At 39.5% G+C, this 16,755-nt stretch overlaps 1 protein-coding gene across 4 annotated transcripts in view; it reads left to right on the forward strand.

Moving 5' to 3' along the window:
• Positions 1–16,755, forward strand: part of rbm10 (RNA binding motif protein 10) — a 43,409-nt gene extending 26,654 nt beyond the window's left edge. For 2 of the 4 annotated variants that reach the window (XM_067446829.1, XM_067446832.1), the window contains exons 8-23: positions 2,395–2,455; positions 2,540–2,701; positions 2,774–2,934; positions 3,045–3,148; positions 6,651–6,738; positions 7,567–7,756; positions 7,838–7,923; positions 8,128–8,209; positions 8,989–9,080; positions 10,344–10,526; positions 10,927–11,100; positions 11,183–11,245; positions 13,751–13,930; positions 15,541–15,606; positions 15,690–15,778; positions 15,878–16,755. In XM_067446829.1, the coding sequence (XP_067302930.1) occupies positions 2,395–2,455; positions 2,540–2,701; positions 2,774–2,934; positions 3,045–3,148; positions 6,651–6,738; positions 7,567–7,756; positions 7,838–7,923; positions 8,128–8,209; positions 8,989–9,080; positions 10,344–10,526; positions 10,927–11,100; positions 11,183–11,245; positions 13,751–13,930; positions 15,541–15,606; positions 15,690–15,778; positions 15,878–15,953 (1,857 nt within the window). In that variant the 3' untranslated portion in view covers positions 15,954–16,755. The remainder of the gene's footprint in view (positions 1–2,394; positions 2,456–2,539; positions 2,702–2,773; positions 2,935–3,044; positions 3,149–6,650; positions 6,739–7,566; positions 7,757–7,837; positions 7,924–8,127; positions 8,210–8,988; positions 9,081–10,343; positions 10,527–10,926; positions 11,101–11,182; positions 11,246–13,750; positions 13,931–15,540; positions 15,607–15,689; positions 15,779–15,877) is intronic. The other 2 variants (XM_067446830.1, XM_067446831.1) reach the window with 2 other exon arrangements.

The following is a 16,755-nucleotide window of genomic DNA, read 5'->3' on the forward strand; positions in this document are numbered from 1 at the left end:
ATAAACAATAATGGTCTGAGATAAAAATAAACAACAACAAAATAAAAAGACATAATGATATCCAATAAGATTCAGTCTCTATATAACATCCTTCAGTTTACAGTCTGCATACATGTACCATCTTGATTAGATCACCTCTTATTAATTTCTTTCTCAAACTCAATCATAACATCCATTTCAATTACTATTCTTTGATTTTTACTCAGGAACCTTCTTGTTAAACCTATTTTCACTCATACCTTTCCACAGATTTACACATACTCAAACCTTATTGTCAAACTTACTATTTCCTTCAAACTCAGTTTTCACTCATATTTAACTCAAATGAACAATAACAAAAAATAACAATAACCAAAGATAAGAAAAAAGGTAAACTAAAAGTTATAAAAAGAATAAAAAGATGATGCATAGATAAGATAAGGTGAAATCAGTCGGACGTACAGTGGCTCAGAGCTCATTCAGTAAATGCACAGCTGAACAGATGTGTTATGAGTCTGGATTTGAATGTGGCTACTGTTGGAGCACATCTGATCTGTTCTGGAAGCTGGTTCCAACTGCGGCTGGCATAATAGCTAAACGCAGACTCTCTTTGCTTTGAGTGAACTCTTGGTATTTCTAAGTTAACTGATTTGATCCTGCTGATCTGAGTGATCTGTCGGTTTGTATTTAATCAGCATATCTGCGATGTATTGAGGTCCTAGGTCAGTGAGTAATTTATAAACAAGTAATAGTACTTTAAAATCGATCCTATGTAACCTATACTCTATACTCACACAATAACCTCTCCCTTCTAAGTATGACCTGGGCCCTTTGAGGACCATCCCAGAAAGCCAGACCCAGTTTTCCAGCCTGTCTGGAAGTATGTTGTGGTCAACAGTGTCGAATGCAGCACTGAGGTCGAGTAGAACCAGAATTGATGTTTTGCCTGTATCAGTATTTAAGCATTTATTTAAGTATTTATATAATTTATAATCTTTATGAGCACCATTTCTGTGCTGTAATGCAGTCGGAAACCAGATTGAAAATGTTCAAAGTGTCTGTTGGAGTTTAAGAATTTGTTCAGTTGATTAAAAACAACTTTTTTTTTAATGATCTTGCCTATGAAGGGGATATTTGATATTGGTCCGCAGATGCTCAAAATGGAGTTATCCAGATCTCTCTCTTTCAGAAGAGGCTTAACTACTGCGGTTTTAAGTGAGTTTGGAAAATTCCCATAGAGAAGTGAGGAGTTTAGTTTTGTTAGTCTCTCAACAGTAGCAAAAAGCGTGTTGTTTATGTTTCTGTACTTCTGTGCAGAAGTCTGTCTAGCTTTGCCTAGTTCCACAATGAAAGCATGAAGGCTGTCCCTATAGACGTTATAATGGACTACAAGTTTTGTCTTCCACCACATGCGTTCAGATTTCCAGCATTGTCTATTCATTATTTGCACTCCTGTTTAGTTTCTCCAAGGTGCTATTTGTTTGCCACTCTTTTTCCTGACTTTCAGAGGAGCAATATCATCAATTACACTCTTAACTTTTGAGTTAAAAGAGTCAAGGAGAAAATCAACAGAGTCTGCAGATATGCTTGGTGTTAGAGATAAAGCCTTCATAAACAGCACATTAGTGTTCTCATTTAAGCATCTCTTTTTGACAGAGACGGATCTAGCTTCAATGGCAGGAGAGACTGATCTATCAAAGAAAATAAGGAAATGATCTGAGTGCCACATCCTTAATAACAGTCGATGTTAAGATCCTTACTGATCTAAATCTAGAGTGTGTCCATGATTGTGTCTGGGTCCATGTACATGGTGTGTCAAATCATAAGTGTTAAGAACAGTCATGAGCTCTCTTGTTGTACTGGATTCAGCATTGTCTATGTGAATGTTAAAATCCCCAGCAATAGCAAAACAGTCAAACTCTGAGGAAATTGTTGATAACAGTTCTTTAAAAAAAAAAAAAGGCCTGTAAATAATGATAAGCAGGATGCGTGGAGCACCTTTTAACACCATACCCAGATATTTGAGAGACAAATAGTCACCAAATGATACTTGCTTATACTGATAGACCTCTTTAAAGAGAGCAGAAACACCTCCACCTCTCCTAACTGCTCTGCAGGCACTCAAAAGTAATAAAGTAAACCTTATGGGCTAATTTTCGTTTTAGAATGAACAGTCCCCTTAAATTTCTGCCATTTACATCATGTCCTTCCAAACCTAAGTTTGGACAACCAAAACTCTGACGCGTCAATAGAAAATAAAAGTAATCCATATGAATCAAGCAATTTAATCTAAGTCTTGTGAAGGTTCACTTTCACTTTTACCTTTATTATATTAGATTATTATATAGATAATTTGGAAAAACATCCAAATAATGGTGATGTAATAAAAAAATGTTCCTTCTTGTTGATTGGCAGTGTGGAGTGCAGAACTTCAAACGAAGAGAAAAGTGTTTCAAATGTGGAGTTCCAAAATCAGGTGTGAATTGAAATTGCAGTTCCCTTTCTCAGTCTAATTGGTAAAAACATGAATATTAATGTACATTATTGTGCTTTTTTTCAGAGGCAGAGCTAAAAAAACTGCCTCTGGTGCCAAAGAGTTTACCTCTGGGTCAGTTAAAAGACTCAGCTCAGGGTTTACTGCCCCTTCCCATCATATACCAGACAGCATCTCCAATTCTCAACCTAAGTTCCACGACCCAGGCTGGCGAGGTGGCCAATGACAGTAAGTCGTACACGCAAAACACTTTTCCTTTTGGGTAAGACATTGTTTATATCTGTGTTCACATCTCTTCAGCTCTGATACTGCGGAATCTGGGACCCCATACGACACTAGAGGCCATTTTGTCCGCTTTGGCCCCGTTTGCTACTCTCTCCTCTTCGAATGTTCGGCTCATCAAAGACAAACAGACACAGCTCAACCGAGGGTTTGCTTTCCTGCAGCTCACTACTATCGTGGTAAGACAGTGACTCTACTTTCAAATGGCATCTGCTTGTTTTGTTGGGAAGTTGTGGCTACAACGCATATGTGTAAGACTAACACAAACTGGTATTGTATCATGTTTTAGGAAGCTTCACAGCTGCTTCAGATCCTCCAGTCCCTGCAGCCTCCTCTCTCTATCGACGGCAAGCTCATCTCTGTAGAGTTTGCCAAGGGCTCCAAACGGCATGGGTTTGTACTTTTCTAGTAGGCCTTTAACACACTTCAGTGTTCGAATAGCGAAAGCTTCAAATAGGGGCGTAAAGAAACTTTCAATGGCTGTGCCCATATTATGAGATTCTTGAGATTTATTTATGTAAAATTCAGCACAGATACTTATTTTAAAGACACCAACCTCAGTTTACTATCATGAGTATTGTGAAACAAAGAAAAACTGTCAATTTTCAGAGTGCATATTTGATTTTTAATGGGGAGCGTGCAAGCCACACTGTATGTGTTACTGTTGTCACAATACCAAAATTATGACTTCCATACCAGACTAAAATACCTCTATACCGATACTAAATCAATGCCACAGTTAGCAGCTGCTTGGCAAACCCATTCCATGAAGGTCTCTAAGCACTGTTCTTGAGCTAATCTGAAGGCCACATGAAGTTTAGAGGTCTGTAGCTATTGACTCTGCAGAAAGTTGCTGACTTCATGGCTGAGTTGCTGTCGTTCCCAATAACCTGTATTGATCCCGCTTTCCAGAAAGTCACATGGCTACATTATTTGTCTCAACATATATTTACTGTTTACAAAGTAGGCCAAAAATGTCACAGAGAAAAAACTATTCTTGTTTAATTAAAAATGAATACAGATACGATGACAGATCCCCCAAAAAATGTCTGACAGGAGGCCGTCGCCCTCTCTCTCCCTCCGGCCCATTCAGATTGCTTTAAAAAGCCAGCAATTTTTCTACAATCACTCGCCCTCCGTAACTAAAAACTTAATCAAATAAAGTTCTACTGTTGTTTGTGGATTTACTCTTGCCTCAGTCTCGACTCAGACTCAACCCTCTCTGAACTCGGTCTCGACTCGGACTCGAATGAGCTGGTGTCGACTACAACACTGCCTGAGAGCGATCCATTCTTTCACAAATGTTTGTAGAAGCGTCTTCATGCCTAGTGCTTGATTTTATAAACCTGTGGTCATGGAAGTATGATTACAAAATCCTCCACAACAACTTAAGAAAGCAGCAATAACACTGCATATCGACTCTTTTTAATCCTTTCCTTATCAAAACCCCAAGTAGTCTGAATTTTTAAAGAAGAATCTGAAATTTTAATACACCAGATTCCCCCACAAAATGGGTCTGACTAAAAATGCACAATGTATTGGACAATATTGTCATTATAACTCTGTCTACCTTTTATCTTAATGTGAAACCATAAGATATGTCAACATTAAATCCCTTGATGGACTTATGTACGAATATTAAGGCAATATAAGAATAAATATATCTGCAAGGTGTATTTCTAGAAAACTACAGCTAGACTTTGCTTCCTTACATTACAACATACTTATTACAACTACAACAGCTTATTTGCATGAAAAATTACCAGACCTCAAGAAATGTAAGCAAATTTAAGTTATCAACATTCACGTCAAAGAGCAAGAGCTGTTGTGATTCTGAAATGTAAGATTGTGTTTACCACGAAAATAACCTAACATTTGTCTGAAATTAATAGAAAGTCAAAAAAATTCCAAATTTGCTATAGAATTACCATTTTGAAGTCTGAAAATTCCAGAAATGAAATCGGCATCCTCTAAAACAACTCGCATACTGTAGAAATTGGCTATACAGTGCAAAATATGTGGTCAAAATTGATGAGTAAGCTACTAATGCAAATTGCTCAACATATGCAAAGTAGCATCTGGCAGTTTCTGTATGCTGGGGACCCGTACTTCACATGTCTGCAATAAAACTTTGGCGTGCTCAACATTTCTGGGTTCACAATGTGGCTCTATGGGCTAGCTACTAGACTAAAGTGAATGGATTGATTGAATGATTTGGAGGGGTGTCCCAATACTTTTGTCAATATATTTGTATCACATTAAAGAGCATCAGAATTAAACAAATCATAAAATATAATTTTTTTAACTAAAATCTATTTTAATTAATTCAATTTAAAGGGGGGGTGAAATGCTGTTTCATGCATACTGATCTTTTTACACTGTTAAAGACTTGGAATCCTATACTAAACATAGACAAAGTTTCAAAAGTTAAGGTGGACGTTTGAAGGGAGTATTTCTTTGTCAAAAATACTACTTCCGGTTAGTCATAAGTTTCGGCAAGTTTTTTGAGATCATGCGTCCCCATTGACGTTAGTGGGGGCGGAATTTCCTTGTATGGGCCTTACGGACAATTCTACCGGAAGCACGTGAGAGAGAGCGAGGGAGAGAGCGAAAGCAACAGGCTACCCCCATCAAAGCGCTGGCTTGTAGGATGCTAAACAGGTGATATAACCAGTAGCTACTGACTTACCCACTGATAGGCCGGCGGTCGATCTGTATTAGCACTTTCCTCACGCGACGGGCGAATCACTTTCCTCACAGAGCGACTCACTTTCCTCACTGAGCGAATCACTTTCCTCACAGAGCGACTCACTTTCCTCACGCGGCGGGCGAATCACTTTCCTCACTGAGCGAATCACTTTCCTCACAGAGCGACTCACTTTCCTCACGCGACGGGCGAATCACTTTCCTCACAGAGCGACTCACTTTCCTCACGCGGCAGGCGAATCACTTTCCTCACTGAGCGAATCACTTTCCTCACAGAGCGACTCACTTTCCTCACGCGGCGGGCGAATCACTTTCCTCACTGAGCGAATCACTTTCCTCACAGAGCGACTCACTTTCCTCACGCGGCGGGCGAATCACTTTCCTCACTGAGCGAATCACTTTCCTCACAGAGCGACTCACTTTCCTCCCGCGGCGGGCGAATCACTTTCCTCACTGAGCGAATCACTTTCCTCACAGAGCGAATCACTTTCCTCACAGAGCGAATCACTTTCCTCACAGAGCGAATCACTTTCCTCACGCGGCGGGCGAATCACTTTCCTCACAGAGCGAATCACTTTCCTCGCAGAGCGACTCACTTTCCTCACTGCAGCGCGCTGCTGCACACGTCATTATTTAGCTCCGCTCACATGACACGCCCCCACCCGCTCGGCTTTTTTCGGAAAGACTCGGAACAGCGCATCTTTCTTATATAATTATAAAAAAAAAATAAAGACTTTTCGGAGATATGCAGGATGCAATGCTACTCTATAGGTACTCAAGATTGACATGACACTGACTGAAACTGAGTGTTTCACCCCCCCTTTAAGGTTTGTGGATAAATTATATTAATAATGGCAGCACGGGCAGTGCAGATCGTGTCTCTTAGATAATTTTACACAATAAAATAAAAGACGACGCACATAGAGGTATCATATAATTCTAAATAAATAGTTGAAAATATTGACATTATTGTTAAGTTGACAATAATGCGATAATGTGACGACAAGTGAACTGTGCTTAAAGCCTATAGCAATCCTGCAGCGTTACACTGATGCCATATTTGTGTAACAGGAAAAGGAAAATGCAGCAGAGCCACACATTTGAGAATGTTTACAGATCTCTATTACTATAATGCTGTACATGTATGTTATGCAGTTTTGTGAGTGTTCTCCCTCTCTCCATCTCTCAGCGACGCTTTTCTGGCAGATGGGAGTCGAGTGAGTGTGGCGACAGTGGCGAGTACAGCTATAGCTGCAGCTCAGTGGGCCGTCACTCAGGTAACCACAGCATAAAGACTAATATGTTGGAAATAATTCAATTAGTGATCATCAATGTACATCCAAGGTGTAAATGTGGCCATGTTGCAAAGCAGATTGATTTGATATCAGTTATTCCACTTAAAGTGATAGTTCACCCATAAATGAGTTTCTTGAAACACAAAAGAAAATATTTTGAAGAATATTGGTTAGACAGTTGAGGGCAGCCTTTGACTTCCATACTAGGAAAAAAATACTATAGAAGTCAATGGCCATCCTCAACTGTCTAACCAATTTTGTGTTCAGCAGAAGTAAGAAACTCTAGAGTGAGAAACTCGAGGTTTGGAACAACATGAAGGATAAGTAATGACACTTTTTTTTTTTCTTTGGGGTGAACGATCCCCTTAAACTATAGTTACCAAAATTGTCAAGGTTTTGGACTGAAAATTCCTTTAGAGAAGAGCATTTTGAACAATTACTTGTTCATTATATTTTGACTTAACCCGTTTTCATTGTTATTTAATGTATGCTTGAATAAATCTGTCAGGTTATTTCAGTCATTTAAAAATGCATATTTCACCAACAAATTGGAGTAAAACCATAATTGTCAAGTTGATATAAAAACTGCCTTATGTGCAATATAAATGTTTACAAACTGTTTTTGGTAAATATTAATTTTGGGTCATCAGTCATACTAACCCTTTCAAGGGTTTTCCTAAAGAACATATGCATTGATTTAAAAACTCTTTAATTAGTCTGTTTTTAGATTTGATTTAGTTTTTTTTGCATTCAGTGTTGCAATGTGAATTTTTTTTTTTCCCTCTCACAAATGTCTGGTTATGGTTCCAGACGGCGCAGCTCTCGGGTGCAGCCGCTGGTGGTGATTTCAGTGTGCACCCACAGGGGGCATCAGCTGTGTTTGGACAAGAGGCCTTACAGGGCGTCGGTGCAGAGGCACAACCCTTTAAAAGGCTAGCAGCTGCGGGACTGACTAGCCACACTCCATTAGGCACTCTTGACGGAGGAACTACCTCTACAGGTATAACTACAGCTCCGTTACGTCTGCTGCCAGCCCCTGAATCTTTTACTGAAGTAAGTGTAAATGTGTATTTAATCACAGGAGAAACAGGTGCAACCTCCATACTGGCACTCGCAGCATCCCAGGCCCAGCTTGTCGCCACAACGACCTCCACACATGTCAGTCAGGTAGATTTCTGTTTTTGCGGTTCATTTGTTATTTTATTTTCAGTTACTATCAAAAATCAGTGAACCATCTTTTACATTTCCGAAGCACTAATTTTCTGTCTTTATACTGTGTGTGTCTCTGTCTGTCTGTGTGTCTGTCTGTGTGTCTGTCTGTGTGTCTGTCTGTGTGTCTGTCTGTGTCTGTCTATCTGTGTCTGTGTCCAGGTGGAGATCATTGGGAAACCTCAGCCTGCTACCCCGAACCAGCCTGCCACACCTGGAACTGCCCTGGAGTGTCAGCAGTACCGTAAGCACACTGACCAAAACATTAAAGTGCTCATATTATGTTAGTTTAAAGCCTCCTAATTTTGTCTCCTACAATAGGTTTACATACATCCAAATCATAAAAAAAAATTCAGTTACATCAGATCCAGTCTGTTGTGATTGGTCTACTCTACTCTGATTGGTCAGATGACCCAGTCTGTTGTGATTGGTCTACTCTTCTCTGATTGTTCAGATGGCCCAGTCTGTTTTATTCACAGTGATACAAACCATAACAATGGTGTTTTGTTTTACCAAATCAGTTCAAGCCCAAGTCATCATCCTTTGGAAGTGCACGCAAAGAGGATTTGCTTTGACATGTCGACAACATGAACCAAACTCTTCCAGTCTCAGCTACAACGGCTGTGTGTTTGAAAGTCAAAGTATACGTTGTTCTTGGGCTGCCAGTAGAGACCATAGGCTAGCATTATGCAAATTAGTTACGAGTCTATGGAGGTTAATTATGTATGTAAAACTGGAATTGCTGATTTCGGCAGTTCAAAATTGATTCGTTCTTTTAGTAGACAATAATTCAATTTATTGTGCATTTTGATCTTTGAAACTTTGTTGACCTTTTACATTCACAAACAGCGGTATTACACACTGCGTGACAAGGGAAAATTCAAACATGCATAATAGGGGCACTTTAATATTTATTTGACCAAAAATGTATTTTTTTAGTTACTTCAGCTGACAAAAGAATTCCTATGTATCTTTAGTTTTATATAAACAAGGTGCATTAATTGTATTTCCTCTTTCCTGCAGCGGATCCTGACGTGTCCACATACCATTACGATGAGAGCTCTGGCTATTATTATGACCCTCTTACAGGCCTCTACTATGACCCAAATTCACAGGTAATAAAAGTCTTGGGGATTGCAGAACACAGAAGCACGTGTTGGAGGATTTGGTCATATACATATAAGCGCATGTTGACCGAGAAGAAGGGCCATAATAGCGTTGTCATAGAACTATTTAATATGTATTTGCTTTAAATAATAAAATCTTGTTAAACACCTTGGAACGAATATTGAAAAGTTGGCATATTAAAAAAAATGTATTTGGGTATTTCAGGTCTGTACGGTAAAGGTACATATATTTTAAATCACTCAAGACCCGAGGCTACTAGTTTCAGACCCGACCTGAGTCCGAGGCACTCGTTAAAGCTTTGGACCCTAACCCGCTCAGGTCTTGGGTCGGACTCCACGGTGGACCCCTGAAGACCTCTAACTCTAACCCTAATCAAACACGCATGGATCAGCTAATCAATCTATAGAGTTACTTGAGTTTAATCTTAATTCAAAAGCTCAACAGAAACGTGATTGTTTAAAATGCTCAGCGCTGCAGAAAAACTAAAATGAATCTGAACCCGAGCAAATCGAAATGTATTGCTCCAATCCAAACTTTTCATTCATTTTCACATTTCAGTTTAATAACAACAGTTATAATAGATTTATATTTTAATTGTGCAGGGACGTATTGTAACAATCGGCCTTATGGGTAGAAGTTACTTTCTTTAAAATGGGGTCAGATCAATCTGTGGGAGGTTTTGGAGTGTTTTTTGGATCAAACAACAGAAATAAGATGATGAAATAAAGTGTCTTTACAATATTCACTGGGAACATAAAATAACACAGTAAAACCAGGATACTTCCGTCTGTTAAAAGCATAGTCCTCAACGCCATACCCGAAACAGTCCAAATAAATCCCAATGTGTTGATAGTCCCAATGTGTAGTTGTCCACCGGTGTATATACAAAGACACTTTATTTCTTCATCCTATTTCTGTTGTTTTATTCATCGTTCTTAAACACTCCAAAACCTCACACAGTTTGATCTGACCCCATTTTAAAGAAAGTAACTTCTACCAATAAGGCCAATTGTTACAATATTATGCCCCTTTATCTATTATGAGCATCTTTGTTCAGTTTGGTGACAGTTTTGCCCCAAGCCCCCATTGATTTCTGACTGATTCAAGTGAGTTTAATTGTGTACGGTTCTTGGCACTTGTCTTTATTTGATGACTAGTCCGTCAGTGATGACCAAGCAACGTAATACAGCTTCTATACAAACATACTGATACTGAGAATGCTTTCTGTTTGTTTTGTGATGCTCTTCTAGTACTATTATAATCCCCATACGCAGCAGTACATGTACTGGGATGGAGAAAGCCGCACGTATGTTCCTGCCTCATCACAGACCTCCGATGACGCCACAGACCCTGCGGCCACGGGAGTGTCCTCTGAAATTCCCAACAGCAGCAAGGACAAGAAGGACAAGCCCAAGAATAAGACGGCACAGCAGGTACATCCTCAAACTACTTAAGTCACCATGAAATCAAAAAATGTTCAACCTGTCACTAGCATAGATCCACCAATAGCAAACCACAACCATCCAATCAATTTCATTTTGTCTTCCATTTCATGCTGACTTTGAATGAAATGTGTTAGAAGTCAGAAATGCTCACTGCATGTGAATCATTTAGCATGTTAAGGTGTACTGATGTATCTTAAACTCAAAATTATACTTCAGTTTCACCTGAAACACACAGCCTTAAAAACACATGTCAACTTGGCCATCTGATCTTTTTCGACTGTGAAACAACAGGCCTTGGCAGTGTAAAAACTGAAGGATACTGTGGGCTTTAGAGGGTGAGGTTTTGGTGAGATGACGTGATTTTTAAATCGATTATCCCTTCCTTCAGATAGCCAAAGACATGGAGCGGTGGGCCAAAAGTCTGAATAGGCAGAAGGATAATGGCCGGTCGTCCTCGTCTTCCTCGTTGAGCACAAACTCTCGATTGATGGCACAGGGTAGACCAGATGACAGGCGGGAATCTGCCAGCGCGGATGCGGGTTACGCCGTCCTGGAGATGAAGGTTGGGTTTGTACCGTCTGACTAATGCCCTGCTGTTAAAATGCCACATCATGTCTTAGTGATGGTGTAAAATTTTCCCACAGGGTGTCTTGCTGGAGAGACCTCAGATTCTGATGGAACAGATCAGACATCCAGAAGAAAGAGAAGTGTGTTTTTTGTTTTGTTACCCTAAGGCCCCGATATACTCATAGGAAAGTTATTTTTCGGTCTTCGCTTAAAGGGTTAGTTCACCCAAAAATGTATGTCATTAATGACTCCCCTAATGTCGTTCCACACCTGTAAGACCTCCGTTCATCTTCAGACACAGTTTAAGATATTTTATATTTAGTCCGAGAGCGTATCTAAGTGTATGCACACTATACTGTCCATGTCCAGAAAGGGAATAAAACATCATCAAAGTAGTCCATATGAGACATCAGTTAGTTAATTAGAATCTCTAGAAGCAGCGAAAATACATTTTGGTTCAAAAATAACAAAAACTATGACTTTATTCAGCATTGTCTTCTCTTTGTTTGTTTTCAGTCCTCAAATAAAGATTCAAACAGTTATGAATCAGCCTATAGATTCATGATTTGGATCGTGTGTCAAACTGATGAAATCACATGACATTGACAATCCGAATCATGAATCGATTTCATTTTAGGGTGAACTAACCCTTTAAGGGGGAAAAAGTTAAAAGTTTGATAAAGGTGAGCAGTGGAATACTGTTAGAGAACATGCATCGCCGCCCACACTGCTGAGAGTGATGTTTAGATGAATATGTAAATATGTGCTCTGCGCTTTCTTCTTGATAACAAAATAAATCCACAACAAAAATGACGGGTGAGAAAACAGCAGTTAAGAAAGCATCTGATCATAGTGATGTGGATATGTTTGCACCAGCTCTTAAATTCGGCACTATCCAGTCAATTTAAAACACGTTTATTTATATAGCACTTAATATACAATACATTGTTTTAACCCTTAAATGTATGAATGGTTTTCCAGTCATTACATATTGGGGTCTTTAGTAACCCGGATCTATATCTAACATGGATGGCTCTGCCTGTCTTGATCATATAAAACTTAGATATATAAAATAAAGCATATAAGCTTTTGGAGCTTGGAAGTTTTGATTTTTTGTGAATTGTCGTCACACCAGTTGTCCGATTTCGCTTGGCGAGTATATCGAGACCTTTCAATTTTATGGTGTTTAGTTCTGTGTTTTTGTTTTGTTTTATTTAGGGCTGCACGTTTTCAAGTTTTTCATTAACCGTTAACCGAGGCCCTTAGCGGTTAATACTCGGTTAACCATAGTGTGCGTCAGGGTTATTTTTAGCTTATTAATTTGACGACCACCATCTTGGTAGTGAACGCGCCCATATAGAGAAATGCACATCATGGATTACATAATCAGAGAGTAGCCTATTTCTTTTCGTTTTAAATTGTTAAAAGACATTTCAAGTTTCTTAAGATCTATTTCATGTCTGCGAGGCGTACGCTGAGTTTCATTAAATTAGGATGAGATGCGCTCCAGTTCACGAGCAATGCGAGTGGCCGCGAGGGCGCCTGCCTGATTACATTTACATTTACATTTAATCATTTAGCAGACGCTTTTATCCAAAGCGACTTACAAAAAAGGGGAGAGTAATAGAAGCAACGGAACAGACAAGGCCAAAAACCTGTAAGAGCTGTAAGAAATCTCAATTAATTAGCACAATACACAAATTTTTTTTTTTTTTTTTTTTTTTTTTTTTAAAGACAGACATCTACAACAAAAACTCACGTCCGCACAGTGCCGAACACTGGATTTTGATAGCTAAGATATGATTAGGGCATGCAACGTTAGTAAAATATGCAGCCGAGAATGATTCACACAGCGTTTGACTCGCGCGGCTGAGCCTCTCCCGGCAGAGAGTTCAAGCATCTGTGGACTTGTACCTTCAGCTCTGGCCATCTTGCTTTCAGTCCGCGATTAGCTTTTTTGTTTTCTTCATTAACGTTACAGTTAAAGTAATGTCTGCTTTTCTCTAGTCATTCACAAGTTTCTCACTTCAAACTTTCTTTCTTCTGCTCCGTTATGCACACCGCGCGCGGCTCGCGCTCTGCTTCTGCCCTAATGCAACTTTTAGTCCAGTGCGACGTATGTTATTTTCCTCTTCATGATGCATATTTTGACTGATGCGACTCATACTCCGGAGCGACTTATAGCCTGAAAAATGCGGTAAGCACTGCATTGCAATACTTGCATTTTGCCCCGTCACTCTCATTTTTAAAGTGCTCCCACGCTTTCTTTGCCCGCTTCATTGCCCGCTTAGAAAGCTGGTCATGACTTCTTCTTGTGGATATTACAAATGTCTGGGAGCGCTCTGGCAGTCTCTAGGGGTGCAAACATATATTACAACTAAATTCAAGGCACGTCATTGACGCCACTTAACCGAGCAAAATGTTTCACTCGGTTACGCAAATTTTAACGGTTAAAATCGGTCAATCGGTTAACCATGGACACCCCTAGTTTTATTACATTGCATGTTGGGTTTTCTGGGATTAATTCATTTAGTATTTTGACTTGTTTCTTTTGGTCTAGTTTCATTCTGTGCATCTTGTATGTGTACTAAAACATTTTCTAGTATTGGCACTGCAGTGTTTTAAAAATGTATTGTTTCTCTCAGCTGAGTCCTCCTCAGGGTCTGGTAGCAGGCTACAGCGGAGAGACGGACAGCGAGGAGGAGGGCGGAGAGCGAGAGGAGAGACTGACAGACTGGTCTAAACTGGCCTGTCTGCTGTGCAGGAGACAGTTCCCCAGTAAAGAGGCTCTGATTAGACATCAGCAGCTCTCCGAGCTACACAGAGTGAGTGATGGCTGGAGATCTGCCAACACATGAGCCTTGTTGAATGATGCCAAGATGATGATGTTTTCATTTCTAATAAAAATTATCCTCCGTATATATTAGGGATGCATCAATACAGTTAGTCCATGGTTTAATACATACCTCGGTTTTTACCAGCGATTTCAGTTCGTTTTTTTGCTATTCTATTCTAGGAGACAGGAACAGAAAGAGGTTAAGGAGAAAATGTTTTTATTGCAATACTCTTTCTTTATTTTACTTAAAACACTTGGAAAAAGTTACTTAAACTTAAAACTTTACTTAAAAAACCCTTTGTAAACATTCCTAGTGTAATGCATAAAATAAATATATATAAAGATTAACAGTGGCAGCTCAGAGATGTACAGCAGCATTTAAGTATGAAATTGAATGAATAAATGTAGGCTAAAATTAAAAGTACATAGTCTTCAATATACAACATACATTGCTTAAAAGCTACTGTATTAAAGTGTTTTATACACGCAGATTTTACTTTCACTTTAGACATAACCGAATGTGTTTATTTGTTAACCTTGTGTGTATTTGACAGTATTAGCGCAGTAAGACTTTCCAGTAAGTGCGCGCGTAAAATGGTGCATAAGCACGCGAATGAAATGTTTAACCAGCAAGGCTTTAAAATGCATGCAAATAATACATTTTCGTGATTGTGAAGAACTAGTATTCCGTCAGTATAGCTCTCTGACACCAGCATTTCAAGCGTGGCTAAACTTCAGTGCATATGATCGGATATTTGCTCATATCAGCGTGTAGACTCAAAGGCATCCTCAAACAGAGCTGAAATAAACGGAGAGAAATAGAAATGATTAATTAAATGCAAAAGCGCGTATTGAACCGTAATTGCGGTACCGGACAAGTTCAATATTATATTGAGAATTGTGGCATCCCTATACACACACACGTTGTGTTTTTGTGAATTGTGGGGACTTTCCATTGGCGTAATGGTTTTTATACTGTACATTCTATCCCCCTACACTGCCCCTGCCCCTAAACCTACCCATCACAGGAAACATTCTGCCCATAATGTTTACGCATTAGGTCAGCTGGCGGAGAGTAGACAGGGGTTTTTTTTATGGCTGTTTGAACACATTCGCTACCCCTGGACGTGGTTAAAAGTGGACAAGCTCTAAACATTTTAGACCCATTTACACCTGTATTTAGCATCGTCCACTTGTGATCCGATTGACCACAATGCTTCTTAATACCAGGTGTAAACAGGGCCTAAAATAAAACTGTTAAAATCATGTTTTTGTTCATTTCAAAACTAATAACAACTGCTAATTTAAAATATGAATAAATACCATAATATTAAATAATACTAAAATAACACCAGCTATAACTAGACCAACTGTGCTAGCTGTGCAAGTAAAACTGTTTATTGTACACATTGTACACACTCATGTTTATTGTACACATTGTACACACTCGTTAACATTGTTCGTTTTTGTCTCGTTTTAGTTCGGATATTTTTGCTGGAAAAATCGAAGAATCCAAAATCAGGCTGCAACAACCAGCCAAATGAATGATCAGAATTACGCATTCTATTCACGTCCTTTTCTTTGTCCATCCATGTGCAGCAAAACCTGGAGCAGAGGAGAGCCAGAGTGGGCCAGCCAGAGACACACGAGCGATCCGAGGCTGAGGTAAACCCCCGATTACATTTCTGTGATTCATTGATTTTGACACTTCTGAAGTATTGACCTCTGGGCGGCGCTCTTCGTTTAAGCTGAAATACAGAGACCGGGCAGCAGAAAGGAGGGATAAAGGGGCCGTTCCACAACAACCAGATGCAAAAAAGAGGAGATTCAGCCCTGTGTAAGTGTTATAAGCATGGTACAAGGCCTTAAACGGCAAGGTTATTTTGGGGGTGTACTGTGGTAACATTGATAACATTTTGCTCTTGCCCATGGTCAGCAGTGGCGTTGGATCTCAGATGCTTCCTGGAAGGATGGAAAAAGGCTTTTTCATTCGCAACCTCCCAGTGGAGTAATGGCGTACGTCTTTGGACTTTCTCCAATGCAAAACGAAACGCCTCGTGAGCAGTTTGTAATCTTGTGGTGCAGAACATGTGCACGGAGCGGCAATGCAGCTAAGAGACCATTTTGATAAGACTGGAATGATGTGGAAATGTGCAGATAAATATTGGATTCAGGTTGATTTAGGAAAGTCCTGAGTGTTTTTTCCTTAATCAGCCTGAATCCTGTTTACTGAAGATTAGAATCAAGTGAAAATGTACATATAAATACGATATAAATTGGATTCAGGTTGAGTACCCTCAGGACCCTGAAGAAAAAACCCACCATACAGCACACTGTTACTGTAAATACAGTCCAGCTCTGTGACTTTAGCCCATCGTCAGCTTCCCAGAAAGCCATTTGTGAAACGTGTAGATGACCTGAATTTAGGCAAAACATTGTGCAATTCTGGGAAAACTGGGACAATTCAGAAACGGTTTCTTTCACGTTCAACACATGGTTTTGTCCCTTTATATATTCTTTGTTTAACACCCAGTGACCCTAAGCAGGAGCTTTGCTGATTTGCGAGTACATGTGCTATGCATTCGCATGTCTCCTGTGACATGACCGTCTATGCAGAAATGACAGACAGCAGGTGTCTGTGAAGACTTGCACAGTAGACTATTCTTTAGTGATTATCTTCAAGAAAAGGCACAGCGGAGGATTTTTATTAGCCTAATTTGCAGTATATATATATCATATCATATGACTTATAAGCTGTAAAAGATCATATAAGCTGGTATACAGGTTTTAAAATGTGAATTTAAGGTGGTCAGA

The sequence above is a fragment of the Pseudorasbora parva genome, chromosome 6 (genome assembly GCF_024679245.1).
Source record: "Pseudorasbora parva isolate DD20220531a chromosome 6, ASM2467924v1, whole genome shotgun sequence".
Lineage (NCBI taxonomy): Eukaryota > Metazoa > Chordata > Actinopteri > Cypriniformes > Gobionidae > Pseudorasbora > Pseudorasbora parva.